Genomic DNA, 15,373 nt, shown 5'->3' on the forward strand with positions numbered 1-15,373 from the left:
TAACAGGAATTAGAAGACACAAGAGGTAATGAACCTATGAGGGTGTTTTTTTGAGAACACAGTTGGAGTTGGTTACTTTTAATGACACCTGTTTATAGTTTTCCACTGTGCACTGGCCAGAGAGGATTAAAAATGATATATATTTACGCTACTCACTGTGACAGAATTAGAAAGTCCTTCAAGAGGGCACCCGCCATGTTGACTTTCTAGAGCCATGAGTTGGACGAGGGGTGGCGCTAGAGTGGAGGGGTAAGCAAAGGCAAAGTTATCAAGCTGTATGTGCCCATGGCTAATTTTTTAGTATGGTTATTATACGCTAGTCAACCAGTGTACGCACCAAAACAGCTGGAGCATCTGGACTTGGGAAGGCCAGGTAATGCACTGCCGCACAGGAAGCCATAATATTTGTCTGACACTTGCACCAACACCAGAAAAACAGTTAAGAGGTTAAGTTCAGTGACTGAAATAGCTGAGGCGACACTTAGCAGACAGCTAGCAGCACCCACCTGTCACTCAATCAACCAGGCCCTTAACTTTAAACCTCAACGTAACTTAAACGGCTGAGTGGGAAGAGGCCACTCTATGAACTGCATTTGTTTTTGCTCTCGCATAGGCTTCATTCCTCAGCTCCGGGGGCTGTCGCCCGATCAGCAGATTAATAGTAGGCTTATTCAATTCGACATGGGTTTTATTTTGAAGATCATTACCGGAAGTTCAGTTTCTAGTTCGCCTAGCTTGACAGTGGTGGTTATTGACTGACTGTGGGCAACCTCAGACAGGTGGAGGAGACGTCCTGAAGCAGCTGAACTGCACCGTGGTTGGACCTGATCGGGCAGGACTGGGCTGGGCTGCGGGGCGAGCAGCGGTGGACGCTGTGCACGCTCGGTGCGCGGATCCTCCTGCAGCTGCTGGATTCACAGAATGAGACCAGATCCAAAACATGGTTTGGCTGATTTTCCCATCCTGAGCCTTCGCGCATATGCTGGACACTTAAATGTGGACACGGGGAGGACGAGGGATGTAGTTGCAATGGATTAATGAGGAGTATTCTTGAACATTTTTTTCCTTATATTATTGGCTTATAATATTTAACACCCTGCCTTGGCCATGGAGAACCAAGCAGCCGAGCCGCAGAACTATGAAGACGTACAGAAAAGCGGCTATCTCCGCAAGCATAAATCAATGCACCGGCGGTTCTTCGTGCTGAGGGCGGCCTCGGAGCATGGTCCTGCTCGACTGGAGTATTATGAGAACGAGAAGAAATTCCGCAGTAAATCACCTGTGCCCAAAAAAGTCCTGAGCCTGGAGACTTGCTTCAACATCAACAAGCGGGCAGATTCCAAGAACAAGCACATGATAGTCCTTTATACCCGCAGCGAGAGCTTTGCCATCGCTGCAGACAGCGAGGAGATCCAAAATGAGTGGTACCAAGCGATGCTGGACCTTCAGTGCAACTGTAAGACATGAGAAGTGTGATGAGATTCCTACTGTCTGTTTCTGCATCAGGCCTATCCTGCCGTAGGCTGTTTGTTCTCTATACACTATTTGGCTCGGCCATTCCTGCTTGTTTATTGCACATCACCTGCTCGAATTGTTAGAATATTTTTGCTGCAGGTTTATTCTACACATCTATTTGAATTAACAAGTCCCAGTAATGCATTTTGGACGGAGTGTTTTTAACCAAGAGGCAGGTGGATCTTAGTGAGCGGGGTAGACCAACACGCTATGGGCGGCATGTGCTGTGTTTGTGCTGCACAATCTCAATATAATACAGTCATAACCTGCGGATAATTTTCAGTCATCAAAATGTAATCTGATGCATTAAATAGCATATATATGTAATATTAATATTAAGACGATCGCCTTTTCTGTCTAAAATGCAGCCCATGTCATACGACGGTGTATTTTTGCATGGCGCAGTGGGCATATAGCAACCATCCAACGGATGCATCATATAGTAGTAGCCTATCGTGGTGCACTCCGCTGAAGCCTGTGTTTTTGTTTTTCTGCACAGCGCTGACTGCCGCTCGCCTAACCTACATTTGTGTTGCACGGTGCTGCTGCTGGTAGGGAGGAGAGGGCATCGTCAGTGCGCTCTCACTGAAAAATGTGTTTCTGTTGGTTATCCTCGTGTTTACGTTGTTATCCTTATGCTGGAGCCGAACACCGCCACCCTCCCTCCCCGTTATCCTCAGCATTCAGTTAGTAGAGACTGATGGGCTTGCCCAGCTTTAATATTGACAGAAGCGGAACCCTAAATAGATTCACATTAGAGAACAGACCCCCATTTTGTTCATATTATGTTTCAAGGACAGCCACAATCAAATACTATTCCTAATTAAATTCAATTTCAGTGTAGACCTGTTCATAATGTGCTTAGGGACGTACAAGTGGAGATTGAAACATATGAATATTTACAGTAGGTTATTGTGATTCCTGAGGGGATAACCGCTAATAAATTAAATATTTTTATTGAGGGGGAAAAACACATTCTGTGTGCGAAGAAAAACTAATAACATTTTTATTTAATCTGTCATGTGATTGACATTGAACTGAACTGCAATACATTATTTCACAATTGAGCATCATGCTTTTAATTAGATGTATTCTATACCTCCTAAGACTAATTAATTATAGAGCTGTAGCTTCATTAATGCTGATGAATAAGCTGCAGCATAGTTGCTTGGCAGACACAGTATATCTGTGCATGTAGCAGTTTATTAATGAAATATTAGCGTCTCCTACAATCTTTAGTCATCTTGGATTTGATCAACATTTCAACAGGTTTTGGTTTTATGTAAATCTGAGTCTTTATATTTTTTCCTAATGTCAATGATGTGATTCAGTTTCTTAATAGTCTGTATTTATTCATTATTTTTATTGTTTTCTCAGGTAAAACTCCTGAAGACTACGGCAGTAGTGGAGAGTGTAGCTCGCCATCTCCTATTCCAACATTCAAGGAAGTATGGCAGGTCAAGGTTTGGCCTAAAGGTCTTGGACATGCCAGGAACTTAGTGGGCATCTACCGGCTGTGCCTAACTGACAAGACAGTCAACTTTGTCAAACTCAACTCTGATGTGGCATCAGTGGTATTGCAGCTGATGAATGTTCGCAGGTGTGGCCATTCAGAAAACTTTTTCTTCATCGAGGTGGGTCGCTCAGCAATTACCGGCCCGGGAGAGTTCTGGATGCAGGTTGACGACTCGGTGGTGGCTCAGAACATGCATGAAACCCTGCTGGAGGCCATGAAGGCCCTGAGTGAGGAGTTCCGTCAGCGCAGTAAATCTCAGTCTGTGGGGACGTCGTGTGGAGGTGGTACTGCTTCAAACCCGATCAGTGTTCCGAGCCGTCGTCATCATCCAAACCTGCCGCCAAGCCAGGTGGGCTTCTCCAGACGCGCCCGCACAGAGACACCGGGAGGGGGCAGCAGCACTAGCACGTCACCCACATCACGCCATGGGTTCCCGCGGGCGCGAACTGCCAGCATTGGCGCCAGGTCGGAGGAGAGCGGAGCGAGTGCTAAAGGGACATGGGCAAGCTCTAGCCCAAGTCTTAACGGTTCCTGCTCCACTACACCAACGCTTAGGCCCAAGCCCACCAGGGCCCCGACTCCAGCTAAGATTACCCTTAGCCTTGCACGTTACACGCCTAACCCTGCCCCCTCTCCTGCACCGAGCCTATCCTCCAGCTCCGGTCATGGCTCAGAGTGTGGCCTAGTGGGGGCAGCAGTGGGAGGCATGACCATCTGCTCCTACCCTCGCGTTTCTCAGAGAGTTTCTGTTTCAGGTTCACCGAGTGACTACGGCTCCTCAGATGAATACGGCTCCAGTCCCGGGGAACACTCCCTTCTCGTTCCCAGCCTCTCTGGGCATCATGTGCACGGAGAAGGCTCCTCCAGCTACATAGTGATGGGACAACGAGAGGGCCTCCTTGGTTCCCACCATCGATCTAAAGGTCGTCGGATTCTGAGGCGCGCATCTAGTAGGGAATCTGAGGCAGAACGCAGACTACTAAGTAAGAGGGCTTCCCTTCCTTTGGCAGCTCATGAACGACTGATCCCGCATAGAAAAGATGAAGATGATGAGGACGATGAAGAATACGCCATCATGTCGCAGAGTGCTAACCGAGGCAGAGCTGATTTGCACCACGGCTCAGGGGCTCTGGCAGGTGGGGGTGGGCAGCTTGAAGTAGGAGAGATTAGGAAGAGGGCTGATAAAAGCAGGGGAGACGTGGACCCAGGAGCTGCTGTGGACACCGGCTACATGTCGATGTTGCCTGGAGTGACATCTCCTCCTGTTTCACTCTCTCTCTCAATAGGTATGCCTGAAGCTAGTGCTAAACCTGGGGCAGACGATGAGTATATGGCCATGACCCCCAACAACAGTGTGTCCCCCCCTCAGCACATCCGCCAGCCTAGCTCAGAGGGCTACATGGTCATGTCTCCTAACAGCAGCAGCTCCACAGACCTGCACGGATTGGGAATGTGGGACGGCAGGGGCAGCATGGAGAGCCGAGCTGCCAGTGACTACATGAACATCTCACCCGTCTGCAGCCGCTCTGCCTGCAGCACTCCTCCGTCCCACCCTGAGCAGCACCAACTGCAACCAAAAATGTTCAATTCCTACTTCTCCCTGCCACGAGCGTATCAGCACACTCTGTATACTCGCTTTGAGGACGACTTAAACAAAGGGGAAGGAAAAAAGGACAGCAGCGGACATGAAACTGCTGGAAGGGGAGGGGGAGTGGGATACAGCAAGAGAAACAAAATTGCAGTGGGCTCTGCAGGAGGCTGTCAACTCTCCATGTCTTCCTCTTCTTTCTCCTCCAGCTCAGCCAGCAGTGAGAGCCTGGAAGACAAGTCCATATCGGCAGGGAGGGGGTTAAGTTTATTAAGAACTGGAGCAGAGTTCAAGAGTGCGGGAACCAGCACAAAAGATGGGCGTCACCATCAAAAACGGGGATCAAGTAGTAAGAGCCCGAAGCAACAAAGGAGGGGTCGCCCCCTCAGTGTCTCTTCAGACATTGCTAAAGCAAACACCCTGCCCAGGGTGAAGGAGAATCTGATGCCATCAGTGTCTCAAAACGTTGGTGAGTATGTCAGTATTGTGTTCAAGGAAGACAACAAGTATGACGGGGGACGACGTTCGGGGTCCAAACATGGACAGCCTGTGATCCACGGGACACTCCGGCCCATAAATCAACCACTACTTTGCCATGATAATCCTTCAAACCTTCCCCGCAGCTTCTCCGCACCGCTGTCCACCTCTGCAGAATACGTCAGCATGGATTTAGGGAAGTCCTCGATGCCCCTGACTCCTGTTAGATCCACCTTCAGCACCCCACAGAGCCCACCAGCTGTTGCCCCAAAGGCCCGACATGAACACGGCACGTCCTCTCCTCTGGCAGCAGAGGCCAACCCCGGTTACAGAACAAAAGTAAAGATGGCAGCAATGCCGACAGACACCCCTGCTCCATTTGTGGACAACAAAGGTTCAGATCCCAGCATTTCTGCAAGACCTTCTATCCACTCTGGTCAGCCCTTATCAATGGAGCAGGAGACAAAGTTGGGCTTTTCTCCAGTCAAGTCCTTCAAGTCTCCTGAGCGGAGCAACAGATTGGTCCGAGGTGACCAGCAGGGACGGCAGGGCCACCGCTCAGAGACATTCAACTCACCGCCCTCCCTTCCACGCCACCCACCCTCCTCTACCTCCCTCTTCCCGGAGGGCATCCAGGCATCGAGCCATCGGCACGGTTTGGATTGCCCACCGTGGGAGAGCAGGCAGGCAGCTAGTTTATCTGCCACACCTCCACCACAAGCCTCCACCTCATCCGCTGAACAAGGCCTTAACTATATTGACCTTGACTTGGCCATTAAGGAGAGCCCTCAAGCTGGAGTGGAGCGAACCTCTGCCGCCTACAACATCGGAGGGAGCGCGATGGGCAGCAGTGCTGGCTCAAGCCTCAACACTTATGCCAGTATTGATTTCTATAAGTCAGAAGAACTGAGAGCACACCAGAGCAGCAGAAAGGATGGTCAAGGTAAGCAGGCACATCTCATCTTAAAACATCTACGTAGAATGGATGTGTAAAGAACATTTTGTACCATGTAAGGTCTTAACCGAGGCACAATTTATTAGCTACAACAAAATGGATTCTGATTTGATTTCTAAAATTAAAAACGTAAAGGTCACATTAAGAGAAAACACCCACTTGTTGACGAGCAAATAAACTCAAGTGTTTTATATTCCTCCCTTTATTTAGTTGAACAAACTTGATTTCACTCTGATTGTTTGACTTTCAGAGCGAGGTAGGTTTGCAAACATTGTTTGGGACTTTATCTGCAAATGGTACATTTTCAGTCGAGCAGTAAACAGGCAGAAAATGATTTGGTAACAACTTTATAATCCATGTATCATGCTATTAATTTAAAACATCTCCCCAGTGTATTGTCTTAAATGTGGTTAAATGTCAGATATGATCGTAGCATGAATATCTCCTGTTTTTTGTCTGACGAATGAATGTAGTTGTTAGTCGTAGCCCTTTTGTCTTTATGTTTTATTTATTCTTTGCCAATCACTTTGATGATGACGAGGTTTTTTTGCCAAGATGCACAGTCATCAGAGCTAAAACGATTGCTAGACTAATCGATTAGTTAATTGTCAGATAACTCATCTGCAACATGATTCATGTTTAATTAATATTTATAACAAAAATTCACCGGTTACAGATTTTTAGAATTCAAAATATTCACTACGTCTCTCAGTCCTCTATGATGTTAAACTGAACTATCGCTCTGCATCATTTTACTGTTATAGACTGTCAAAACATGAAATTTAATTCTCGCACATTTTGCTTTATTTTTCCATTTCTTCTGGCATTTTATAGCCCAAACAATACAAATCGTAATCTGAGAGAATAATCAACTGATTAACCGATAATTGTAAGTTGCAGCACTAATTGTCATCCATTTTCAAAAACAAGTCAAAGTACGACACATTTGAAAATAGGTGAGAGGAAAAGCGATATACTCCCCGGCTGTTAGCTGGATGTAAGCTTTTAACATGATGTGCATAATCCACAGACAAAACTCCTGTCTGGGTCTTAGTCACTCCTTTTCACTCTCCTTTTCATCCTTTTACTGATGTGTACCTTCGCTTCAAGCTGGAGGGCAGCACAGTGTTTCGGCTGTGGGTTGTCTGTAGAGTCTCTTATTATCACAAGTGGGTGTTCAGAGAGCAAAGCCAATTGATTTGTCTGCTGGTAATGAGCCATTTCACATAAATGGAGGTAGAGGGGACAGAACACGGGCCAGGTGTTTATGTCCGTGTGTGGGTGTGCTGTCGGCTGCTGGATTTCACACAGCGGCTCTGAGGGTTCCCTTAATGCACAATTATTTAATGCTCGATATTGAAAGCGTTAGTATATATTTGATTGCTGTACATGGGAAAACCAAAGAGATCCGCCACTTATGCCAAGTAATAAAAGCTGCGAAAAATTAGTGTTCAAATTGAAATATATAAAAGCCAATACCAATATTAACCAGAGGACTAAATGGAGCACACAACTTGTGCACCTTATTTATTCATTCGGAGCAGCTACAACATTTACATGATTGGTATGCTAATGCTATTCCATCTGTACGTGTACATGTATAATCATAATAATTCCCTTATTATTTCAATTGTGGATGTTTTATTTATGCATTAAACATGCATAGCAAGGAAAAGACGCGCTGTAAAAGTCTGTAAATTACCCTTTCATTTAATTTCTCACTCTGCGATTAACGGTTGAATGTGCCTCTCCTCCTATACGCTACAGTATTTATCACGCTGCCATTACGTGGAACTCACGAGGGTTGGTAGTAGGGAGGATGTTGGCTGCATTGCAGTGTTTAAAATTAAAAGGTTCTCAAATGTCCAATCAGACGCTCAAGTTGAATACTTATTAAAATATTTAAATTAAAGGTGCCAGTTTAGCTGAGCGGTTAAATCAGCGACCATATACAGAGGCTATAGTCCTCGATGTAGCAGCCCAGGGTTCAACGCCCCCCCTCGGCCCTTTGCCGCGTGTCATCCCCACTCTCTCTTCCCCAATTCCTCCGCTATCCACTGTCCTCGCTCTAAAATAAAGGCATAAAAAGCCAAAAAATCATCTTAAAAAAAAATCTGAATTAAATTTGCATGCTTATTTTTGTGTTCAAATTGTCACATCTGCATTTTAAGCTAAATGTAAGTGTTAGTTTGAACGTAGCTGAAGACTTAGCGGCTCCACTGACTCGATGAAAAGTCTGAATCAGTGATGTAACTGTAAATCTTTAGGCTGTTGGCTGTTTGTTAATAGTTAATTATTTATATTTGAGCTTCTTATAGCAACACGAATACGTAAATAGCAACAGGGAATTTGCCCACGTAGTCAGCAGTTTATGCTTTAAGACAGTTAATAATTGTCATCCGGGATTTTTGCACTTTAAACCAAAGGATGCAAAAAGAGAACTCATTGTGATCAGCTGGTCGCAGCGTTGCAGACAATCAGTTGACCCCTTAAAGCGGACGGGGCAGGTGGTTAGACCAACTCAGAGCTGCTGAAACCACAGGTTGATTCGTATCAGCTCTCTTGTCTGACAATCCCTTCATGTACAAACAGCGGTTATTCTGTCAAGGAAAAAGTTATAATATAAGACAACTCTTCTCTCTTCTCTGTGACCCTCAAGAGGAGAAGAAGCCTTTGTTGCAGCGATCTCTTTGTGTTGTTTAGGTGGCTCGCTGAAAGGAAGAAACCTTCAAACTGATAAGCTTGACGCAAAGACAACACTTGTAATGTCGACATCTACAACCGTGTGCATCAGAGAATCCTTTTAGATAGATAACGTGCATCATGTGATATTTACGCAAGCAGCCAGCAGGAGCTTTAGATTCAATAAATGTGATCTGCTTTAGAGAGTTCATAATCTAGTCTGCACTGCCTTACCTCCTGAAACGTTTTATCGGGGCAGACTTAAATGTGATTATGTAAACTATAATAATAGATAATACAGTTTAACACTTAAAAACACAAATTACTGGAGAGGAGTAAAAAATGGTGGAATTTAAATTCCTGCTTTTGTTTCTTCCCTTCCAGATTGTTGATCTCTCCACACTCGCTCTGAGGGGACGGCCCGCTCTGTTGCCACAACAGAACTGTTCACTGAAGTCTGACACTGAAAACCCTGGAAAACTCATCCCCATCCCGTCTGCTGTTTTCTGTCAACCAAATGTGTGCCAAACACACACACACACACACACACACACACACACACACACACACACACACACACACGCACAGGGTAAGGAAATGTTTTGTTTTTGCCTTGTTTTGAATATGATCGATTGGACATTTGATCATCATTTAGCGCAGTTTAGACAAAGGATGACATTCTCATATGTGACTGTGAGCCATTATGTTGATCATGGAGTCTACATTTTACGTGATCCACCTGAACACAGCACATTAAGAGGAAAAAGTTTCCTTTTGTGTTTAAATTTAAATCAAAGCTCAGCTGTTTACTTAATAGTTCCCCAGAAAATGTGAATCCTTAAAGTTTAATATTTGAATATAATGTCACATCATCCTTTGTCCACATTGCCTGGGCTAAATGATCCTCTGGTGTCATTCTGACTCATAATAGGACGTAAATGCAGCTCGGCAGAGGTTTCATACACTCATACACGCTGTCACTGTAAACATAATTGATTTAATTTAAACAGTTGCCCAAAAAGCCTTGATGCTCTTTGACTACTTTTCTTGTGCTACATAAAGACTCCAAAATGGAATTAATGTCTGAGAAATTATAAAGTATAATCAAAGTTTATGAAATGACGTCATACAATTTAAAATCTATAAATGATTTAGTTTTCTGTCAGCTTTTCACACAGGGACAAAATGGCCGTGAGAAAATCCCACGCGTTACGTAATCTCTGTGACATCCACAGGAGTATAAACCGTATTAAATTGGATATCTGACGATATGATTACAATTTCATTTTCAGATGCTTTTCTGCTCAGAGTTTATCTTTAGGTTGCATTTGAGCCGTGAGAACAATAGCTTTCCTTTCATCCTCTCAAAATTGTCATATTGTAATTGTTTTTCCTCCCAGAATTACGTTTTATCCCTAAAGCTCCAGATGTGCACTCACACAGGAAATATGTTTGCTCAGCCCCGGCTCTGATTATCTATAAACTAAACATGTCCTGTCATGTCCCGCGGCTGATTCTGAAATGGGGCCTGAATGAAAGTGTAGTCAGTGCATCTCAGGGTTCTTTAAGGATACCTGCTGTATCCACTCACACAGTAGCTTGGTATTGTAGAAGGTTTGAGATGATAGTGAAGTTTTCTCCTCTCACAGTGGATATCCTGTCATTCTTTAGATTATTGCTCCACTGTGTTGCATTATAAAATACACCACAATTCAGATATTTTAATCCCAAAGTCAAAATGACCACATTTCCCATACGATAACACTTCATTACACGCAGCTAAAAAAAGTAATGAATTGGACTACATGTGTATAGTGTCTGTGCTGCAGCTGAAATGCCGCAGGATGAGTCCCATGAAAACCGCAGCTTTCATATGACACGATACCATTTAAGCAAACGATTGATGTCACGTAAGCAGGCGCATACATAAATAACAATGCATTTATTCAGTCATCACAGTATGCAACACTGCATAAAAATGGCCAGATTAACATAACATTCTTGTGCTATGCATGTAAACAGCTTAATCACATTGGCTTCAAACAGGCAGTTAGGACAATAATTAGATTGTATGTATGTTAATGCCCTCAGTGAGATGTGCTGAAGGGACCTGATAACACACTTGTTAGCTTGTTAGCATGGGTGTAGCTGAATATTACTGTTTCAAAAAGAAATGTAGACGGTTTAGGGGCCGTACAAAAATGACTGGGCTGTGGAGTTATTTTCGATTATTTTATTTATATTAGTTTTAAAACTAAATTTAACCTTTCATTCTCAAAATTCAAAAAAAAAAAAAAAAAAAAAAAAGCTAGACCCCTCTCCCCACATTTCTCAAAAAAAAAAGATTTTTTGGCAAATCGCTGAAAGGTCCAGCATTTTTTCTTTTTACATTTTTGAACGAGGAGCTGCTAAATAATTTGTTGTCACCCATGTAAATTTGCACATTCAGCACGTCTCTGGCTCCTGCTGGACCTGAGCAACTTAATTGTTCCTCACAGATGACAAATGATGTCAAATCAGTTACACGATGCCTGAGTCACATGACCATATGTGTTGGAGCGCGCTGTTTCCAACTGTGTTAAATATTAAAATGGAGGCCGTCTTCGTGATGAAACTTTTAAAGAAATACACTGGATAATACATTAATCTTGGGAAATGAATACGGGATGATTTGATGTTAAAAGAATCTCCTCTGTCCTCCCAAAAAATTCCCTAGTGTTGGTAAAATAAAAATACCCATAATGCACAGCTCCTCCCCCAAGACAATTTTTCTACAGTCCCTAACTTTAACCCACATATGAAGTCCATTTAGCGTTTTTACTCGTGAAGACGATATAATTCAAAGGAGAATTGGTTGTAGACATTATAATTGTTTCTCTTGTTAAATTTTAACACTTTACATGTCTTTTATTTTGAATTATTTTACACTTTGAGTTAATAACAAACATAAAATCTCACATTGTTGCATTTTGAATCAACATGTAGCACAAAAGTGAAGTCAAAGCGTCAATGCTTTATGGGTAACTGAGCTTTTCTATTATAACTGTATATTATACTATAGTATATACTACAGTATACAAGTAGAGCAACAGAAACTATAGTGCATACTGTAGTTTGTGTTCAGTTAACACAACTCTAATATAAAGTGACACATTACAATGCTATATAAAATATACAGTATACATATAATGATTAATACTATATAGCCTAGATATCTATATACTCTTTTATAAAGTGCCTCATTTTTGATTGTAGCTGTTTTTACACAGATAATCTGAAAATGGGTTGTGAAAATGGAAAAAAAAAAGGTTGTTTCTCTCCTGAGTCTAAATTGTGAATACTTTACAGACAACAGACCGGAAACTTTTATTGCTATCAGTCAGCCATAATCAAATTGCCTTACTGTGTTTATCAGACAAAAAAAACTCATTTTTTTTATTTTGTTGCAGTGCCTAACACTTCAGCCACAATGTAAGCACTCTGTCGCTCTTTTGTTTGGCTTCGACGAGCTGAGGTTTGGCCAAAAAAATCACACGAAGCAAAAAAAAAAGAAAAGACAAAAAAGACTCTTTATCTGTCAGTAGTTTCACACCCTGGGACGTTTCCACTTCAGGCCCTCCTGTCCATTTTCTAAAGCCTCGTCCACCACCGAGCGGTCACTCGTTGGGGGCGCATCCTCCATCTGAAGCTGAGTATTAGTGGACACTGTGCAGCAGCGAGAAAAAAAAAACTACATTGTATAGATTCTAATGTCAAATCATATTTTTAATACCTTTCTGTGTGATAAAAACCCCTGTTCTTACACCCAGAACAAATGAATACAGTTGCCAATGTCTTGTATATAAAATAAGTCGTCCACTGATAAAATAGGAGCTTACTCCTGTTAGAAAAAAGATTAAAAGACGTGCTTTTATTCAATTGCAGTATCTGTAAACCCAAAAAACAAACATGAAAAAGATGATTTTACCTCATCAGAGCAGTCAGCACTGGTGGCCTGACTACTTTACAGTATTATAACACCTTTGTGTATTATTTGGATTATCTAAATGTGGATTCAGTTCCCAGAAGGTGTGAAAAGTTCTTCTCTCTCGCGCTCTTTTTTTTATTCTACTAAACTATGAGACAGTGCCATTCCTGCTCACACTCATTACTCTCAACGTGAAAACGTTCTGCTGCTGTCAAACTAATCACCAAAAAAAAGACAAAGTCTGACAACAATTCATGGTCTGCTGTAGAGGTACTCTGCAGGGGGTTGACACACAAAGTCAGTCACAGCGCAAAAAATAAGTTGCTCAATTTTAAATTGAACTTTTTCTAAGGTGTTTTTTTTTTCTTAAGGTAGTGTGACTCATAGTTTAAGAAGGTTGCGTACTGTTTCCGGAGCCGCTGACGGAGGGTTTGGCCATGCTGTGACATTAGTGATACTGTACATTGAATCAGGACGTGTTCATGTAAAATAATTGTCCGTGAGATATGGTGTTGCAATGACCAAACTCTCTCAGTGCACGGCTCTGGCTGTGTGTATACAGGGTACAAATGAAGAAGGCTTTCTTGATGTATTTTTGACACTGGTAGCTTTTCCCACATTTAGATTGAGTTTATATTTTGGGGCTCTTGCTCCTTAACCAAATAGTTTGATGCTGTTGCAGATTTTAAACCGCACTTGCACGCTGTTACACATAAAACAAATGTGAGTGTTTTAAACTTGGAGGTACGAAGATGCTCAGTCCAGAGGTTCCTCATGAAAGGACGCTTAAGTGCCTTTCTGAGGTCACTGGTGTCTGGAAGTTATCTCATAGATGGAAATTCAAACCAGCTCCTGGAAGTCTTCCTCACCTTTCTTTAGTGATTCTTTAGTGAAATGTGCGCTAACACCTGACTCATGTTTCCTTTGCTAAGGCCTTGTTTCTGGTGCCAAAGTTTAATGTGTGAGTTGTGACCTCTGAGCTTCACACTTGAGACCTCTGACATCAAACTGAAATCTGATTTTTACAAACGTCGTCAGTCACTGTTTTTAATCCTGTGAAGAAAAAAAAAAAGTACATTGATTGAGCGCAGCAAACTACTGCCAACAGTTTGTGCTCAGTACTGAGAACCTAATTGCCAAACTCTTGTATAACGAATCCATACACCAACATGGACGATCTCCACTTTTATAACTTGTCTTTTGTTGAGGTGATCTTTTATAATCTCTTTGTTGTTCGATCAGTGCAACTCTTCTAATTGGGGATTACCGAGGTTCTCTGACTGCACCCCATAATCTGGATCGGGAGCAGACGTAACAGTTGGTGAAAAAGCCCCTTGGAGAGTCTGAGAAGGGTTCAGGATATTACTGACGTCAAATACGAGGAACGGCTAAATATGTGGATTCGAGTAAATATCATTTGATTTATTGTGTATTCAGTAGTAGTAGTTTAACAGCGTGAGGCTCTCTGCGGTGTTTCCATCCTCATGACACACAGCGGCCACACGGAAATGCTTCTCATCTGCGAATCATCAGAAGTATTTGGGTTCAGCGACATGCAGAGGCTCGTGCTGCCTCTTCAGAATATTTTGTAACAATGAGGCAGATTAATTCTAACTGTGGGAAATGATACTGTATGTACAATCAGGATTGCGACTATAATTACAATGGAAAGAGCATTGTATGTATTTTAAAGCTATCTATACTACTTTGATAATGATGTAAAATGCAAAACGACTGAACAGGAACTATAGGGATGTAAAGTATACTGTGTATAGAGGAGTTTGCTCCGGGGGAGGGACGGGCATGGGGTTCATTCTGTTCATGGCGAAATTGTTTAAAACAGAATATTGATGATTCTTGTCTGTGATGTAGACAACGTCAATGTTTGTTTTTCTTTTTGATAAAAGGCAAAGTGATATGAAAACATGCTCATCGTGTGTCTTTCATTGACTGCGTGCGTGTTGAGTGGAGGTGTGAGTCTAGACTGTCGTAAGCCAGCGCTGGTCTGAGGTTTAAGGATAAGCCTGTGGACAGAGGGCACATGTATTTAATCCCAGGCTACTCTGCTAAACAGATGGTATTTTGGGGGCATTTAAGTTCAGGGATGAATAACAACAGTGTGACTTTTTGTAGAGAGTATAATCCATATAATGCATCTAAATTTAAGGGGATGAAAGCTGTATTTTTTTTGTTTAAAAGCTTAACAGTTCTCCCTGATGCGGGTAGCTCTTCCTGCAAATACAACATAGAGAGGAAAAAATAATCAGATTTAATTTCCTATTAAATACTGGAAATAAGTCAGATAAAGGAAATAACAATTAGTATCCTGTGGGAATGGCTAGACTGAAATAAAGTGTGAATTTAAACCAGACAAAGACAACTTTAATCTTATTTAACGCTCTCATGCTGACTCATATTACATACAACGAATACAATATTTGTTTCTCTCATTTAAATTTCAGGACTTTATGGGCAGTTAAAATGTACAATGATAGTGTTAAACAGCTACAGCAGAGGTGTTAATAAATACATGAAGGAGCAGGACTAATTGATTCGCCGTCTTGACCTTTGTCAGCCACATCATTCACCTTACACAAGTTAGGCTGTTGTTTCTGAAATCCTCCCTTCAACAGGTCGACCTTTTTAGGAGTTTATTGAACTGATGACGTGTTA

General features: G+C 42.5%; 1 protein-coding gene across 1 annotated transcript; it reads left to right on the forward strand.

The window, feature by feature from the left end:
* The first annotated feature begins 1,107 nt into the window (after positions 1 to 1,107).
* On the forward strand, positions 1,108 to 11,050 carry LOC138605590 (insulin receptor substrate 1-B). The gene is made up of 3 exons (XM_069677955.1): positions 1,108 to 1,456; positions 2,893 to 6,039; positions 9,118 to 11,050. The coding sequence occupies exons 1-3, from the start codon at positions 1,108 to 1,110 to the stop codon at positions 9,123 to 9,125; spliced, it is 3,504 nt and encodes a 1,167-aa protein (XP_069534056.1). The 3' UTR covers positions 9,126 to 11,050.
* The last annotated feature ends 4,323 nt before the right edge of the window (positions 11,051 to 15,373 follow it).

This window comes from Semicossyphus pulcher, unplaced genomic scaffold (genome assembly GCF_022749685.1).
Source record: "Semicossyphus pulcher isolate SPU_LCO1_2020_fin unplaced genomic scaffold, fSemPul1.0.p SCAF_10, whole genome shotgun sequence".
Classification (NCBI taxonomy): domain Eukaryota; kingdom Metazoa; phylum Chordata; class Actinopteri; order Labriformes; family Labridae; genus Semicossyphus; species Semicossyphus pulcher.